General features: G+C 40.4%; 1 protein-coding gene across 3 annotated transcripts in view; it reads left to right on the top strand.

The window, feature by feature from the left end:
- The window catches only part of NYAP2 (neuronal tyrosine-phosphorylated phosphoinositide-3-kinase adaptor 2), a 136,787-nt gene that overhangs the window by 47,015 nt on the left and 70,299 nt on the right, over window positions 1-19,473 (top strand). For all 3 annotated transcript variants that reach the window (XM_026854627.1, XM_026854626.1, XM_026854629.1), the window contains exon 2: window positions 10,559-10,857. In XM_026854627.1, the coding sequence (XP_026710428.1) occupies window positions 10,559-10,857 (299 nt within the window). The remainder of the gene's footprint in view (window positions 1-10,558; window positions 10,858-19,473) is intronic.

Below are 19,473 nucleotides of genomic sequence, written 5' to 3'. Positions count from 1 at the left end.
TGTTTTGGTTTTTTTTCCCCAAAAAAGAGTTGAATTGCTCTTACTAGAGACACACAGATAACCCCTTGTGCTGTCTAGTCTGCAGACTAGCTGATTTGGACTGAAGTGCTTGGTACATGCATACAAGGTGTCTCTGAGCTCCTCGGTAGTTTAAGTTCTTTTAAAGTAGACTACTGCCTGCAACGTAACATTGGGAGATGGAAAACCAGTTCATACTATGTCAGGGTTATGGTTTCTAGCTAGAAGATTTTTCAGTGTCTTAAGTAACCTCAAAATGTACATAAACTAAAATTGACTACCAGCAACTTTGCAGATTTTAATAGTAATTCTTAGTGCAAAGAAAAGCAGCAACACAGTATTTTTGGATTGTCATCTGAGGTCCAGACTTCACGTAATCCTGGTTGCCACAGCTCACCGCCTCAATGCACAGAAAGCACTATTTCTTGCAGGCTCACATACTTTGAACATGCCACTCCAGTGAATGACAGCTCCAAATAGTTACCTGAGGAATAAAGGGCATTTACACACTTTCAGCATGAACAGCACTGAGCTGATCACCTCTCATACAGGGAACTAAACCAGTACATTCTCCACTTCATTTACCATTATATGTTGAGGTTACAAGAGTCTTTGCTCTTTAATATTTTAACTTCCTAAAAAAATCCTCACATGGATTTTCACAGCCTGGAAAACATACTTCTACTCTTGCTTTAGCAAGATTTTGTCTCGCTGCAGCTTCATAGGCTGCAGTGATGATCCTTTGGGCAATGTGAGTATATGTCACTCAAGCAGCATTTAAGTACTGCCCTTCCTCTGATACTTCCTTCAGGGTCAGAGCTTGTTGGATGTAGTTTTTGGTCAACTCTTTGGCAAAAAACTACCCCTGCAATTAAAAAATAAAACTCACAACACGGAGTGATGGAAAACAGATAATTAACTGAATACATCCATTTGCAAAAGCAATTCGAATCTATGTGTGCTGATTTTTAGCAGATTTGGCAGTTTTAGCTTTTTTGTGTAGCTGGTTGTTTCCGGTGTTAAATTGCCATGTATGTAGAGACCTTTTAGTAGTCTGCTAGAGTTAGTAGATCTGACCCATTAGCTGTGTGCATGGATACAGAGAAGAAAATAATTTCTGTACTTTGCATCTGGACAATTCACCTTGATTTCTAAATGGGATTACATGGACATGCAATGGATGTCCTGGAAGACCTAAGCATGGAATTGGTTCAGGGGCACTCTGGGTACACGTACACATGGGACAAACTACACTTTTGCTGACTAGCCAAGGTCCTGACTGAAATCACTATGTCTTAACCACCTATATGCCCATCACACTTGCTTTTCACATGCTCTGACATGCAATATGAAGTCAACTGTGTTTCTGAAAATGCAATGTCCTTTTTAATTTATTTCTCTGAACAAATAACTAGCTTCTGACAACTCTGGCTAAGAAACTGACATCCATCAAGACAGGGAAAGAGTTGTTTTATATTATTATTTCTAAATTTAGGTGTGAAGCACATTAATATTCTGTTGTGACAATAATGGTCACTTTGCTATCTATAAAAAAGTGATATAAGCAGAGAAATTTTCATAGCGACTTTGTATCTTAGTGAACAAGTCTCTCCAGGCTTTGATGCTGAAAGCTGTCGATAATGATGTACAGGATGATTTCATGCAGTTTTAATTTATCAGATTGAGACTGTCCAGGGAAGAAGGAGAGAGAGAGACCAGTGTACACGTGTGTTGAGTGATTCCCCTTCCTACTTTCTGGGTTTATCACACTTGCGAAAAACATTTCACTTAGTTTTGGGGGTCTTCATTTCATTTTGCAAGGCACAGACAGATACTGATGCTGTCCAGTTAAATCACAAAGTGATGATCAACAAGTGAGTGAAACCTTCCTGCCAGAAATCAGAAGAAACAGAGAGATGGTAATACAGATACTTAATGGCACAAGGCTACTAATGCTAGCTGTAAAGTTGAGACAATGGACTCTTGCTGGGCTATTCCAGTGCAAAAAAAGGATCTGGTGAATGTTTCTATGGGTTTCAGCACCTGTGACAGTAAGGTGATGTATTTATGTAGTTAGGGTGGGGCAGGCTGCAGTAAATTGGGTTTATTTCTTTTCCTGCGTGACCAGTTCAGCATACAGAAACATTGTTAAGTGGGAAAAATACCCAAGTAAGCCTTGCACTGTTTTGTAGGAGCCTGCACTGTGCATTCCACTTAAATAAAAATCTCTTTAGTCCCATTTAAATTGCTAATGTGCAGATGCTTTTTTAGTAACTATGAACTGACCCTGAATATTGGTGAAAGCAGTACCTAAAATTGTACCTGGAATAATTGGGTTATAAACCTGTTCAAGAGAATGCAAATCCCTGAGTTTTTCTATGTGCTGAGATGTCTGGAAGCAAAATTGCTCTGTATGAATGTAACAGATCCAGAGTGGTGAGCTGCCAAGAGACGAGTATTTACATAAAACCGTCCTTTCAGTGGAGCCTACATCCCTGACACATCCCTACTGTGACCGTGCTACTGAGACCTTCTCCCAGGCTCTGTATGCCAGGCAGTGCCTCTCCCTTTCTTATCTACTCGCATGGCATATTTATAAAACAAAACAGAGAGACAAGCAGCCCAGGGAATATATCTTGAACTGAGAGTTATGAATGACAGTGTTATCAGAAGAATTATGTGAATAACTGGAGTTTCAGGTCACTAGTTGAACAAAAAAAATCTGTATGTTTTGTTACAGATCATGCTGAAGTGAAATCTGTGAGAGGTTTTCCTCCAAAACAAAATGTTCTTCCTGTGTACTGCCAGGTTAGGATTAAAGATTGAACGCTTTTCTCTTTGGGGCTGGAGGCCATAGGAAACATTTATTTTAAACCTTCATTTCCTTGTATTTGAGCTGGGATTTTAAACAGAAAGTAGAATCATGTTTGCTTAAGGGACTTGGAAGAGCATCTATACAATCACTGTTTGAAATAAGCCTGAATCTGGAAAGGTTAGACACAGTGTAATATCTCGGCAGGCACAGTGCACTTGGTTTTCAAATTGCTGTTCTTAGAGTGTTGGCGCATTTCATTCATTTGTCCAGATTTACACTTTTCCCAGCATCTGATCCACAGAAAGGTTTTTTTACTTTTTACAGATTTTCCTTCCATTACAACTCTGACTCAAAACCAAAGAAACATTTTATTACAAAAATCCACAAAAAATAGTTTATATGTTAATTTATTCTCATATCTCATTGAAATATTTACGTAGCCACAGTTGCTCAGGCAGAGTGGAGTCTGCGCCATGTGGTTTTCCACTCAATGTGACAAAAACACAGCCTTGTTCTAGCTCCACCCGTTTTTGACAGGATGCAAAACCCCACTCCATTAACGCGAACATGCATTTGCACTCAGTTTAAACATTGCATATGGTTGATGTCTAATTCTAGGTGACTCTGAACATATGAGCTTTCATTTACTGGCTTTTAGCTGTGCATCTCCCATGCAAAATTAAAAATATCTGTAGTCATATGAAAGCAGAGTGCTTTTCATTCCTGCCTGTAAAGTGTCCTGTGTATTCACAACTTACAGACTTTTCTATGTGCATCAGTTAGTCACCAGTCGTAGGTGGGCTGGAGCACTGCAGACCCTGTGCCCCACATAGAGTAGTAAGTGTTGGTCCTCAGAGGAAAGCAGCATCAGACCACTGCGGATGTTCAGTCCAATGTACTTGTCGTTAGTCCCTGGTTGAAGAGGCAGCCTACTAAAGATAGAAGGAATGCCAGTGAAAATAAAAGTAGTACTTGCACTTCTGTTCAAACTCATGAAATGGTTTTGTTAAGCTCTCTGTGGATCAGAAGGGTCCTTACTCCTCAGTTACTGATTCCTAAGCTGTCTAGTGTATGTTAATTTGTTGTAAAAATAGCATACATAGTTTTTATTTATCAGTGTTTCTTATAAAGTGTTTTGGGTTAGTTTTGATTTTGACTTTTTTTTTTCCCCAAACTCCCAACTATTGGTAGCATTTTCAACCCTTTGCATTATAAAAATAGTTGACTGTGGACCGTAGCAGATCATAATTTGAAATCAGGTTATCTGGCATCCTATGGAAAACCTGCTGTAGACAGTCTTGGTTAGTTTTGCTTTTGTCATTCATTATGCACTGCGTAAGAATTACAGCTGTCTTTTGTTGGTTAACAAGGGAGTCGATTAATCTTACAGTGCAGCCACAACATGTGGTGGTTCAGTTTGATCTAGAGAACCTTCTGCGTGAAAGATTCTGTCCTGTTGTGGATGGCAGGACCCAGACTCTCCACAGCAGCAGAGAGTGCTGTTAGGGGTCTGTTACATGTATAGGTTGGCTTGAAGAATGATTTCCTAGAAATAATATAGTGTCAGACTATGTGGGCATACCTCTGCAAGTGTTTTTGCTTAGATTCATAAGCAACAAGGAATTTCTGCAAGGCTTCCTAGTTATTCCAGTGCAATAGGGAAGCTACACAAAGAGAGAGTATGAGCTCATTGCATGTTTGCAGGATCAAACCCTGGGCCTGTGGGTTTGACAGATGTGATAAAAGAATAAATTTTATTTTGTAGCACTAATGTATGCTGTGTCCTGAGAGGCCTGACTTCTCAAGCAGCACCTGATCTCCTACCTCAAAAGCAGAGGTATATGGCAGAGATAAAATGTTTGATGTGCACGGATATGTCAGTTGCTCACTTTAGATAGTCCTCCAGGTGCACAAAATTAGTCTAAATTTGACCTTTTTCATGATACATTTACACTTTAGCCTGTGTCCTAAAGGATGGTGGTAGTATCCTCTGAATCTGGATGTAAGGTCATTGTGACTCATTTGGAGTCTTTCAGAAAAGTAATGCAGAAGAAAATCATCCATGTATATCCTTGGTAATAAGGAGGGGGATGTCTGATTGTGATTTAAAAAAAAAAAAAAAAAAAAAAAAAAAGAAGAAGAAGAAAGAAATGTGTGTAATTTGTATGTTTAATTTCTATAATAAAAATGGTGTAGATTTGTGTAAAACCGTACTTACAGTGCAGTTCCTGAATCCATGATTGTGATCCTGCCCTTCTTTCTTCAGTATTACATTTCATGGTCTGCTGAAATCATGTTTAGGGGGATAAAAATAGTATATCTTCTGGGTTTTGGCATCCAACCTCTAATTTACAAATATAATTTATGCTAATCTTGAAAGTGCTTCTCAGATACAAAGTAAAATGTGTCATCCTTAGTATATGTGTGTATAATTTATTCTGATGGGGAATAGACATTTCAAAGCCATTTCAGCCCTTTATACTCAGAACATTTGATATGAGCAGAGGAGTTGGGTGTTCACTGCTGTAAGTAAGGAAGTGGTTAAAATAACTAGCTATTCTCTTAACCCAACAAAGACAGATGCATCAAGGGATGAACTGCTGTTTACACAGTCAAACCAGCTCATATACAGTCCTTGAGTTAAGTATTTTTATTCTTTTTGTATTTTTGCTGGTGATTCGTCATTTTTATGATGAACTTATGAGAATCTTCCTACATCATCACAGTTGATTTTTTGTGACTTCTCTTTTCCAAAATCTTTGATGCAGACAGCTTCCCTGATGGATTAGATGCACGTCGTAGGGGGGAGCCTGCAGCTCCCCAGAGGGAAGAGGCCTGGCCATCCATATGCATTGTTTGCCCTATAATTCATAGTTCTCCCCACTTCTGCAGAGGAGCCTGCAGAGACCCCCAGCTCAGTTTCTGCGAGCTAAGAAACCAGTATCTGTGACTAAGTCTTCCTCAAGCACAAGAGGAGTGAGAAGCTGCTATTGAAATGGCTCTTCTTGGTTGTCTGGAGTTCCAACACTCAGAGAAGGACAGTGACCTGCTGTGGTCCCGGACTGAGGTGTATTACAGCAAAGATGCCACATCACCAGCAGAGTACTTTCCCTTCTCTCCTGCTTAGGAGGTCAAGTCTCATAATCAGGTGTAGTTCCCCTTTTGAACCTGTGGTTAGTAAGTCATAAGATCTCATGTAAAGGAACACAGGAAGAAAAATATAAACTGTACAAAGATGAGGAGAACTACCAAGTAGTTCTTGGTGCCTGAGCCATGAAACTAATCCATTGTAAACTTGAACTGTTTCTAGAGAATTTTTGGATGAATACCAGGAACCAAGGGTAGATAGATGGCTGGGAAGAAAATATATCTCTGGGGTATTCTGACTTTATGGGACTTAGATATTCCCAACAGTTCTCCAACTCTTTACAGCTGCACTGAGGGATTTAATATTCTACTTTGTTTCTAGTTAAAGCAGTAACACCAAGTAAAACAAACGTTTTCTTATTTTAATTCTAATTTGTTTTCTATAAATTAATTCAGTTTCTGCCTGGACCAAGTAATGAAACGTCACAGCAAATTAAAATTGTTATTTGCAATGCTAAGCAAGAACAATGCAAATTAAAAAGACCACACCCATTCAGGCAGGCAGACTTTGGATACTCTTTCTTTCTCCTGTTATTTTTCAGCAATGTGATGAGAAGTTCTTAGTTTTCTAACTTAACAACTTGAAAATATATTCCTAGTCAATAGGAACATTATGACTCATGGCAAAGCAAGGTGGAAACTATCTTGCCCATGCTCTGTCCATTTAGAGTGTAATCAAATGAATAATATAAAAGACTTTGCCCTCTGTAGTTCTTCAAACACGTTGAACGTTTCAGTTATTCCATGCTGTGGTTTTGTCTGTGCTCCAGTGTCTACTTGATAGAATAGAGCAGGCAGAGCACAATAAGCTGAGGTGTAATGTGTCCAGGATTGCAAAGATTACAGTTTATGTGCAGGCAGGCTGATGGTGCGGGTAGGAACAGCAAGGTCAGTATGGTTCTATGCTAGTCCAATTCTGACCTCAGAAGTCTCAGCTGACTGATAAAACCTGCGTTGGAGGTATAACAAGACTCAGCAGATCCATCAGTTGGAGCTCTTGCTCATATTTTAGAAATGACGGCTGAAATCCACTATTGCTGATTTAAGGTAAATAAAACCATTTTGGTATTTGTTGTGATGATTCAATTCCAGTACTGTGTGGAAGAGGGAGAAGGATGGGAAGCTCACTTACCTTCCAGTGCACGCAAGGAGGGAGCATGTAATCTGGCAGCACTCTATGGCCTGCATCGGGCTTCTTAGGTAGGCTTTGGAGGAGCCCAATGACATATTTTTGAAAGGAGAGCTGCTTCAGAGCTCTCTTCTTAAGGGTTTCTGGAGCCAACCTCACTGCACTGCCTTTTTTATCATCTACTGCAGCATCAGTCGCTACACCTAGGCAAATGCCAGAGTGCATTTTCAGCACAAAGTCAGCTTTGCTGTGAGTGTGCAATGTGAATGATTGTATGATTGATTTTGTTATTATATAATTCATGTCATTCTTTGTAGATAGATGTCTTGCGTTTTTAACAGTTATTTGAATGCTGTACATAACTCTTTGTCAAAGAAGCAGTTGAACCTGGTCAAGTTCAAATTGAAAGCTCCCAGAGGAATAATCCAAATATGTGTCTCCATATATATTAGTAAAATGTGTAATACTTGCAGCAACTTACATAATACAGTTTTGAAATAGATAGAAGTCATTATCAGTACAATGAGGAGCACAGGCTCTTTCCTGTCAGAAATAATAGAGTGAGATCTACACAATTATTTTCCCTCGCTGTCTCTGTAGTCATTTATGCAGCAAGGTGCGTATAAATCTTTCTCAGCCTGTTGTGCTGTAGTGGGACATACACCAGTCCCAGCCCACTCACGTGGTTGCAAGCAAGAGGAGTATATAAATAAGTCCTTTAATTCTGTCTGCTTTCATGATGTAACATCAGTAGCACTGTGCATTGCAAAGCTGCATTGCGCAAGTCCAAATGGACCTTTAGTATGCTGCTGTGTGAGAGTAGGGGATGCCACGTTCGAGATCTGCCATCCTGCTTTTGTGCCTGTGCTCTGGGTATGAGTGTGGAGTGACTCCTTTCTCTTTGCCCCATGGTGGCTTTCAGTCTGTATTGCTGAGGTGTGAACTTGGCAAGCTATGCTAGGAAACACCCGCTGCCCAGCACTCAGGAATTGCTACCAGCATAAGTAACAATAAGCCTTTGGTGATCATGGTTGATGACCAGGGTCAAGGATCAAGAATTAGAGGCGAGTCTTCTTCAGCCTGGGGTTTACAGTGCCTAACCATCAGCTGAAGGTTGGCTCCTATGCTTAAAAAGAAATGGACTCTCTTTTAAATGTGTCTGAAAAGAGGGAAATGGTGTCCTGCTGGTTTTGTCTAGTACCTGAGCAGAGGATGTAGAAAAGCAAGACCAGATCTACTTCAGCCATGAAGCAGAACAGCAAGGCCTGTTCCCATCTGTATCTGCAACAAGGAAGCTGATGAGACAGGTGTCCATCCATGATGTTGGAAGTAATTCAGTAAAGAAAAAAAAAATGATGGGAAGGAGAGAAAAAAGAAAGGATGTAATTAATGAGATAGTGCATTTAAACACTGGCCTTACATTTTGAAAATCTTTATGTCTGGAATACAAGATGCATCGGTCTGGCAAAAAAACATGCTTTGTATAAACAAAGTTCTTGTGTATTCTTAGGAAAAGGGTGAAACCTCTCACCTCAGTGGAGTTTGTGCAAGTCCATCCAGAACAAAATCTTCCATTTGATGTGTGGTTTAAACAACTCCATGCAGCAGTGAAGTAAACGCACTAGTAGCCTGATAAGAATTTTAACATCAGAGACACGATGAACTGAAATTTTGTTTGCTAAACATCATTTATCCAATGGACTTAAGGAAGGAAGCAGACTCCCCACCTGCGTTCTTCAGCATGTTTGGATAGTAATCTTCTTTAAATAATGTGACAGGCACTTTTTGTAGTCCAGTGTCAGAGGATTATATTATTTTCAGAACAATTTATGAAAGATTAGTAGAGGCATAGTTAATCATTTAAATTAGATACAGGTTTTTTATTAATCTTCAAATTAATGACTTTTACCTTTTGATCTTTCTGGCTGCAAATCCCTCTGGAATTGATGCCAATTAGGATTCAGTAATAACTTGGTTATGAGCATGGACCAGTGTGTGCATATGCATGGCATGCGTGTGTGCACGTGTGTGTGTAAATGTGAGGGTAGGTGTCAGTGCCCTTGGAGAGTGGCACATGTTCAGTTAGACCTGTTCAGCTGTTAGCAATTTGGAAAGTGGAACTCTCCACTGGTGGAAATTAAAAATGCAAGGACAGTAGTAAGCAAAGGTTCTGCTTTATCATGTTCAGAGTTGTGCATTGCACAGTGCCAGTCTGATGCTTTTAGGATAATTAGATATAGCTTGAGTATTACCTGCAATGAAGATGAGGATGGTATCAGGGAATGAAGTGTCCTTACTCACTCTTCGCATGAACTGTTGAGAAATGTTATTGTCTTTTAAAGAAGGAAATGTGTTCCAGAACCAAGTAAACTGCACCAGCCCAAGGCAACAGCAAATAGGAAATTTACAGAGGAGCAGACTGACCCTTCTTAGAGCTTCACTCTGTGTGAAGGGGAAACAGAAGGTAATTAGGGCTTTCTGGAACTTCACACATCACATACTGACATTTCTACGTATCAACAGTGGTACCATTTCAAAACTCCTTGCAAACAGGCCCATGTTGACCTGTGTGTGTTGCTGAGTTTCTTTGTACAGTCACTGAATTGCCTTAACTGAAATGTCCCGTTGGCTTTACAGTATCAGTAAGAATGGTTCTTCAGAACTGATCAGCATGCAGGAGTGATACCAGGTTCTCAGTCCTGCCATCCACAGTACAATGTAGTACTTGGTATGACAGTGATTGTTTCAGCTGAGCTTTCCTTCTTCTGTGTTTCTGAATAGCTGGAGATTATTTTCTACCTGGGGTCACACAGCCCATTGCCTTTTCATCTCCTATGCTTGTATATTACTAGTCTGATGATGCTCGTGTTGCAGCTTCATGTGTACTTGATGAGACATTAATGTTCAGTTTTCTATATCCAAGTATTTTTTAGAGCATTTCTTTCTCTTAGCATTCTTTACTCTGAAGAGAAATGATTGATTGGACTCCAAGAGCCTTGTTTCCCAAGGTACATGAGTGTCTGTAGTCAAAGATGAGTACAGGGGAGTGTGGATCAATACTTGATGTTGCATTTCTAAAGCAGTATTCTTTGCCCTACTCACAGTCTTTAGTCTCCCTGAGAAACTCAGTTCTGACTTACAATATTTGAAATTTGTTTTATAGACAATTTGTAGTCAGGATGCTATGAAAGCTGAAGAAAAGCTTTTTTCAATTTCTTCTTGTAAAACACTGAGTGCATAGTGGTATATCTACATTTCAGTTGTTGGCAACTTATTTTGAAAAACAGACTACTCCATTCTAGTACTCATCATGTTTTAAGAAAAGAGCATTGCTTGTTTCCAAATTCAAAACTACAGTCTGCTCATCATGGGCAGAACTGAGACCCTGGTTCCAGGTACAGTTCAGGCAGAGGTGAGTAATTTACTTATATGTGTATTTTCTCTTACAGCATAGGTGGAGAAGTAGTGAGAGGAAATGAAGGAAGCTACGTGGGGAAACATTTCCGCATGGGATTTATGACAATGCCTGCTCCTCAGGACAGACTGCCACATCCTTGCTCCAGTGGCTTTACCGTGAGATCCCAGTCTCTTCATTCTGTTGGAGGAACCGATGATGAAAGTAGCAGCTCTCGTAAGCAGCCGCCTCCAAAACCTAAGCGAGACCCCAACACCAAACTGAGCACCTCATCTGAAACAGTCAACACTGGAACAACAAGTAAAAGTGGGAAACTACCGGACAGGACCGAAGGTAAACACTGTAATTCTTTCAAAAAAAGGTTTTTTGTGACCTTGTGTTAACACTGATAATCTTGCGCTTAAGAATTACCTGTATGTTTCCCCATCTGTTTACCTGTGCCAGCACAGATATCATAGATCACTCATCTCTAAATTGTGGACCAGCGAGTAATTGCCAACCTTTGACATTTCTCACAGAACCGTACCACTTATATGGCCTGGTTATATGCTGGGGAATTAGTTGAATTTATTCAAAATGAAGAGAAAAAGAGATTGCTGTCAGATGGCATGTAGGACAATTCTATCTGCATGCCAGTCAAGGACCACTCAACATATCACCAGCACTGTACAAACCACAGCTTTGGAAATGTCCTCCTCAGCAAAGTGAAGAACAGAAATTATTAAAAAGAATAACGTGTGACCCTAAACTCCAAAGCAAGGAAATATCATCCAGCGGTAACAATTGTACCTGAGATAATATAATGTATTGCTCAAAGCTTCTGTTGGCATAGGAGTCTATATTTTCTCTTCTCATTCCTCCCAGTTACATTTCAGCCAAATATGGCATTCAGAAGAAATGAAGAAGATTTGTTGAATAAGGATATCACTTCCTTATTCTGACCTATTAAAGATGAGCTAACACTATAGTTATCTTCTCCTTTTCTTCCACATTTCTTCCACAAAATGCATTTTGTGCAGCAGTAGGACCAGCTGTACTCCCTGCTAAGAGAGATTAGGATGACTCTGCTTCACAGTGTGAACTGTAAGGAGGAACCCTTAGGGACAAATGGTTTGATCAGTGCTGGTCTTTCCCACTGCTATGTTACATATCAGTTTTGACATCCCATGCAATATGTTGTGCTCTTATTCACTTTTGCTTGTTGTTGTGGCCAGAAATACTTGTTAGTTACATTCATGCTACAACCCCTTTTAAGCAAATCTGATTTTAAGAAGTCATCAGTGATAACAAAGATGCAAAGGAATGTGTAATTCAACTGGTGGCATGTAAGTCTACGCTTGCGAGGTTAAACACAAACACTGAAAAAACCTGTAGATTTATGTATGCTGTTGTTGGTAGTTACTTTGCATATGACATTTACCATTACTTCCATAGCTTGTCTTCTACAGACCATTACACCAACTCCACTGAACAGACTAATGTGACAAATCCTAGCATTAAGTAGCTGCCCTTAATAAAAGCCATTTACCACTATTTTACCGACCAAAGCCTACACAGAAACCATTCAGATTTGTGCTGCAGAGATTTAAAATCTCATATAAAAGAGTCTTTCAAGTCTTTCATTTAATACAAAAAGAGAATGCATGGCACAAACTTCACAGTCTGGTATGCTCTGAGGTGAGAGGCAGGAGCTCTTAAATTATTCAAAAGTTCTTTTAAAAATATTATATTTTTTAAGAATTTTATAATTTTTAACATTTATTAGCACTCCTTTTTTCCTGAATCTGCACATCCAGAATTACCAAGGCTATATGAAGTTTGTTTTGCAGACAGGGCAGTAAGACAAGCTCTAATGTTTTCTAAGTTGTTTAATGAATATTCCTGTAAGTGTGCATTCAGTCACACAGTATGTCGTACTCGTAGCTATAGCTGACCTTGACATTATCTCTAGGATGACTAGAAATGAGGTCCGTTTCACATTTATCCCCCAGCCCTTTTCCTCATTTACTGAGAAGCAAGAGGCTTTGACAGCCTTAAAGTAGCAATAATAATAATGATAGTGATAATTGAAATACATCCAAGTATTTTACCAATCTCACAGAGGTTATGTCAGATTCCTTAAGCAGTCTGTGTCCTCATGAAACTAGATCATCTTCAGCATTATTATTATTATGGAAGGTTCTGAAAATTTTGCTTCCTTTCTCTCATCTCCTCCTGACATCTGCTATTTGACACCAAGGACATAATATGTAGTCATGTCCCTTCTGACAGATTTCAAAGTTTGAAATTGATTGAGATTTCTGTTTCCAAAGCCAAGTACCCCTTTGCCTCCTCCCACACTGCGCAGGTTGAGCTTGATCTATCCCATCACCTGATGGTTATGAGTGGCACACGTAGTATTGTGCCAGTGTTGACTTTGGATAATTGGTATGACAATGGTACTATGGTACTAAGTATTGCAGAGCACCTCAGATTTATTATTATAATCAAGACCTGAATATTCATAGCAAGATTTCTGTAAAGAACTGGTGAATGATTAATACTCCATCACTAACATAAAAGGTAATACCTAAATGTAGACTTCTAGTGTGACTAAATGCCTTCATGGAATATTGAGACTCTCTATGATACTCAATATATGACCTGTATTATGTTAATTCTGTTGGTTTATATAGAGTGCAGAAATGGGCATTTTTAGGCTATCATGAGGAAGATCCTGGAGATTTTGAATTGACAGAACCCTTTATTCATACCATTGCTTTTGTGTGTTCAGAATATCTGCCCTGTTTGCATGTGTCTGGTTTTATATGTGCCAGGCATATAGGGGTTTCAGCAAAGAGTTTGGTAGATAGAAAGTAGTATCAGCCTGTAGGGTTTTTTTTAAATAAGCAATCAGATTTAAAATCCTGAGATATACTCAATAGTGATGCAACATGGTGCTTGGATGAACAGGTTCGATTTCTAAAATGCTCTGCTCTCACCAGGAGAGGCTTTGCTATCACCTGTGCACTCCAAGGTACCATGTTTGTTTTGATGAAACAATTTTCACAGTTATCATCTGGCTAGGTAAAGGAATGTTTATATAAAAACTGTGGACATACATGGATGAGGAAATCTAAAGACGAGCAGAACCAGATGAAAGTCAAAGTTCATTATCTGCAGTATGGATTTGATACAAATATTAAACAAGCTTTGTCCCAGAATATGAAATTATTACTGTTGTTCTACAACTAATAACATCTGAAATTGTGCCTAGCTCAGAGACATCTGTGAAGCTCTGATTCTGCCAGTCTGTTTTTTATGTGCAAGTGGTTAAACTTTTCCACATCTAGTAGTTCTCATTCTAGTAGCAGTCTTTGAATTCAAGAAATTGTAAATCTGTATCTTTCCAATTTCGGGTGAGGTATTTCATAGGACATAATATTTATATTCTCCTAAAGAGGTCTCTGGAAGCTCACGTCCAAGAACAACACACAGGTTTAACTTTCAATCAGTGTTGTCCATATTGTACTGAAATATTTGTATATGCACGTGTGTCTCACATTTGCATGTACTTGTGGTATTTGCAGGCTGAATGGCTACCGTTTTTTCCAGGAACTGTGGAAAATAATGTTGAAAAACCCTATTGTTTCTCCATCAACTATTGTGGAGTCTCTACAAAGGAGTTATCACAAAATTGTTCTCAGCCTTTTTTTTTTTTTTTTTTTAATGGCAGTTCAGAATAATTAAGACTATAATGTTTATTGTCTGACCCTGTGGCTACTTTGAAAAGGCATTTCCTAGGCAACCAGGGGCAGCCTCAGTGCTCATTTTTATTAAACATGTTTACTTTTTGCTTTTTGTTAATGATCCAGTTTATACAAACAGAAGCAGTTACTGATGGTAACTTTTATTCTTTTTCTGATCATGGTAAAAAGTCAAAATATTGAATCCATCTCATCATAATAACTACCATAACATTATGTTCTGAGTATGAGCCTGACTTAACTGCAGAAGTAAGTGGCAGAAGAAATTTGGCCATGAACTTGAAAGACCTTTTCTTCCTGAAGCACAAATAGCATCAGTAACAGCCACGCTGCCTCTGTGCTCTTTTCTTATAGGTGCTTTTGCTTCCAAATTTGATGGAGTGTGAGGATCTTCTTTTAAGTTGCAATGACACATACTAACCCTGTCTCATTGTGCAGCAGTGTGATTACACTTTGGTTTGTGTGTTTCATCCTAGCCTACCTTGGCTCTGCCTGAAAGATCACTCTCCAGCCTGAAGGCCTCATTCTCCTTAACTTAACTTTAATTTTGTTGCTTCTACACTTTTGTGTCCCTTCTTATGCTTCAATGTTCCTTTTTTGCTCTTTCGGCTACCTTTCCTATGCGCCCACTGAATGCTTTCCACCCAATGCATTTCTCCTTCGTGACAGATTTCTAGAAAGTTGTTTTTAAAAACGTGGGTTGTCTTTTCTGCAGAGTTTTCAAACTCTGGTAGGAACAGCAAACAAATGGAGCTGTGCCCCACACATTGTAAGTGAGAAGTGAGCTGAAATGGTGATTTTAAATAACATTTCAGTGTGGAAGGCATATCTAATCTTGATTCTGAAAGGCTCTTTATTGCAAAAATGCAGGAGTTTAATTAATTGATGTGGTTTCGGTGCCCAATCTTAAAGAAAAAGGAATTAATAAAACAGTCTAATTGGTGAATGTAACCAGCCTCCAGCAGTGTTTTTTTGATAGGATCACTGAATGCCTACAGGAGAGGTTTACAGATCTACTACAGTGCAAACATAAATGAAGAGGTGTAAGTGAATTTTGAAAGTTAATTTCTTGTTAAAATTCTTAGTAATATGGGTGATGACTACATTGTATAAGTATAGGCACATAAAATATATATATAATATAATTTATGTATACATAATATACACATTTATGTATAATGAAAATGCAAGTTTTGTGTGCTTGCATGTACATACAAACATGTGCACACAAATGTTAATTAAAACTCAGAGTAGCATTTTCAAAATGCTGTTCATAGTCGTGATTCTGCTCCTGCCGGAGCCCACAGGAAGGTTAGGTCAGATACGTGACAATGGTGCAGGGATCCCCACCTCTCGAACCCACTCCAATTGTTTAGTGTTTTCCTTCCAAGTGTTGTGTGTGGAAGAAGATGTCCTTCTTGCTGCTTTCTAAGCCCCATGCAGTGGAAGCTTCCCTCTGTTGCTCAGCAATCTCTAAAGGTGGGCAACTTGTAAGGAAAATTTTCCTCCGGAGAAAAGCAATTATAGTTACTGTAACTGAGGTTGCAGTCCAGCTGGTCTCTCTCATAAATCTAGTTTTCTGTCAGCTAGACTGGTGGCTCTGCACTGTAAACTTGAATTTTTGCTACTCGCATTAAACAGAGCTTGAATTAAAGGGATTTATCACTTTTGCTGGTTTTGCATGGTGCTGGTTTCCTTTTATTTCCTACCTTAGTGAATAATGTATTTAACCTGAACTTTGAAATAGTGTCCTCTGCACTAACCATGTCATGTCCTTCCTTATAGCCAGATCTTATTCCCACGTCTTTTCATCCATGCCTACTAAGGGAAGAAATATCACTAATGAGCCCTATTCAGACTTAACGAGTCTAAAGGGACTGACAGAGGAGTTCTGGTGGGTATAGCTGTGGGCAGTTTAAGATGCTACTGCTTCTGTGCTGTCTGCTTGGCCTCCTGCCAGACGTGACAGCCCAGTGCTGACACAGCAGAAGGCAGGATTTTAGGGACACGTCTTTGAGACGCAGGTGCTCCTGCACCACCCTGCTGCTGGGCAGGGGAGCGGGGCAGGCAGGTCTGGTGAGAAGCATCCTGCGGTGACGTCTGCCAGAGCCCTGTGCAGTGAGCACCAGACTCGTGCGGATGGATGGCTCTCGCAATGCCTCTTAGCAAGGGCCAGTCGCCACTGCGGCCTGCGATGCTGCTGCGATGCCAGGGCGTGGGGCAGGATGGGGTGTGCCGCCTCCTGAGGCCTGGCCTCCGAGTCATCCTCCCAGGGCAGGGGCTCCTCAGCTGTGCCTGAGAGGCCTGAGTGCTTGCATGGTGTGCACTAGGTTTTTTAGCTCATTTTCCTCTTTCCTACCGTCTGCTCTGTATTTTAATCACACTCTGTGTTTTGAGCCATGAAAAGCTGCAGCTAGTGTTCACGTTACATATGTAGGTATAATGCAAGCTGGTATTCAGCCACGTGTAAAGCAGTGTCTATTTTCCTTCACATACCTTAATCTGATTCTTGATGTAGTGCTGCGTTACCTGTTATTTTTTGTACGCTGTAATGTATCTCTTGCAGACTGTGGAGCTTGAGAGGGCTTAACTTGAAACTGTGCACACTGGGAGAAAGCAGCTGGCAATGATGGAGGGAGAAGTCAAAGCCAGCATCAGAGAACACATGCCCTGTTGTCAGTAGAGTGAGGTGGAGTTGGCTCTTAACTGCCGTACATGACTCCAGAGAACTGCCCTGCCTGTCCAGGTGGCACAGGGATGGACATGGTGCCCTCAGCAGTGCTAAAGCAGTGCAATCTCTGCTAGAAACCCAGCACTTCTTCCCCTTTGTGGAGCCCTGCATCTCAGCAGCCTCCTTGCTGCTGCAGTGGTTAAAAGGCTGGAGGGCAACGCTTGGCCTGATGTTGCTGTGGGACTCTGCCCAGCAGCGCCTCTGCTCTGTGTTTGGCCCCTTTGGTTGCTGAAGCAGCTTGTTCCCACTGACCTGCATTCTATCAGGAAGGGCACAGCAAAGATTACAGTCTCTTCTCTAGCATTTAATAGCTTAGATATTTTCAAAGGCTTTGCTTTTGAGGGGGGTGGTAGTTTTTCAGTGTTTTGAGGCTTGGTTTTCTTTGCTTTTGCTGAGATTACAGTTTGCCCCTCCCTGCAGCAAGTCAGTTTTCAGATTGCAGCTCCCAGAGATGAGTTGCTTTCCTGTGGGTACCACCTCCTCCAGCCCTTCATCTTTTCGGGTCTGTTTTCTGGTCTCTCAGATAAGGGAGGGCAAGGGGGAAGGAAGGAATGAAAGCAGCAGTTCTTACAGCTGTTATAATGGCTTTCTGCGCAGAGCAATGAACACAATGTGATTTTTGGAGGGATTTATAAACAAGTTTTGAAGCCACAGAGGCAGTATGTTCTTACCCTCAAGGCACATATGTATACTCATTAACGTTAATGGCAGCTGCAAGCACTGAACAGAAAATAGACCATGCAGTGGTAAAAGACATGCCGATCTAGTTACCCACTTGGGAATTGCACTGTGCCCAAGACTTGGCAGTTGGCACTTTAGCTATGTTGTGCTAGTCTATCCTGTGTACTTGGTGTCTTTTTAAAAAAAAAATTTAATTTAACAGTTGCTTTCTTTCTCTCATCTCTCTTTTCACATTAGGATATTGCTCATTTGCTGAAAGACACTGCACCTGTCTAAAAAAGCACAAAATTAAATGTGTAGCCCCCCTGCAGTACTGATATCTCTCTGCTCTCAAGGTTGATGGAAGCTGTGATGTTCTTGATAATGGAAAAGCCTTAATAATGTGAGTTCAGGGAGTGTTGTGCTGATTTACCAGATTGACTGAAAATGCAGCCAGTCCAGGAGGAGGCTGCCTCTCCTAAGTTGAGGCTAGTAAGCCCTGCTAAACACTTGTGACTCCTGCTGAGCATGTGGGGTTTTCTGCACTGTGTACCCCAGAGCTCTAGGGATCAGGAGACTTCATAAGCCTTGTTGCAAGCCCAATCCCAAACAGGGCTTTGAATTCATACCATTCTGCCCGGGAATTAACAAACCATCTAGGAACTCAAAGTAGTGTTGGGTATAACACAGACATGCTGAGTAGAAGACTTTCTCCAGGCTGCTGCCACCCTGAGGTCTGGTGACTGTATAGGGTCACTGTAGTCCCTGGGCACACCAGCAAGGCAAGGAAATGTGAGGCACGTACCCATGCAGACAGCTGGGGTCTAAGAGAGATTATTAGCACAGGTTTCACATCATATGAAAGTCACTAGGCTGCTTTTGGAGCCACCCAGCCCTGGAAGTACTTCAGCTGTACTTTTGAGGTGTCTGAATCAATAACCAGAATCAATAATCAATAACCAGAATCAATAATCAATAACCAGAAAGACCACAAGGAAGAGAGAGTCTCTGAAGAAAGCTATCATGTGGGTGGTCTTGTGCACTGCATGGTTAATTTGCGACCTCGGTAGAGAGCCCCTGTGTAACTGGAAGGTTATAGTGTCAATAAATCCATTCATAATCATTAGGTCCCTGTATGTCAAGCCTGGAATACTTCTAGAAAAAAATATGTCATCATATTTGTGACTGTATTTCATACTTTACTTTGTTTATACCTCAGGAGACCATAATACTGGGCCTTCTCAGCATTTCAACCTGTGAGCTGAAATACTATGAAACATTAGATCCTTGCATTAATTTGCATCACTGAATGGCTCTGAAATCAGGGCCAGGGGAGGGGAGGGGAGGAGAAATCTCACCTCATTATGACAGCCCTTCAGAATTTGTTAAAATGAAATGCCCATGAAGGAATATGTGTATTACACTTCTGTTTTCTGTACTGTCTTTGACATTGTCTGTTAAAGACATTGTGGACAAATGAGTAAGGGCTTGAGGGATCAGTCTGAAATCCTAAAGTTCCTGTTTACTCTCAGATCTTGTCAGTGATAACAGAGATGTCTGGTAAAGTTCATTTTGAATTAAAGGAAAAAAGCACAAAACAGCTGCAGTTTTTATACCACAGCAAATACATTGGATTTCCATCTCTTCATCTTACCTTATTTTTAACTGGTGCCCTAATTCTGTTCTCACTTAAACACCAAATGAGACAAATCCTTATGGCATGAAGTGTGACTGAGCTCTCAAAGCATTTCCTGTCGAGAGGTTGATACTGGGGGGCCCAAGCACCCTACACTTATGTTGGCTTTACTGGGA

This window comes from Athene cunicularia (assembly GCF_003259725.1).
Source record: "Athene cunicularia isolate RWA chromosome 9 unlocalized genomic scaffold, athCun1 chr9_part1, whole genome shotgun sequence".
NCBI classification, from domain to species: Eukaryota; Metazoa; Chordata; class Aves; order Strigiformes; family Strigidae; genus Athene; species Athene cunicularia.
Note: the sequence above shows the minus strand (reverse complement) of the source record. Positions and strands in the feature narration are given on the sequence as shown.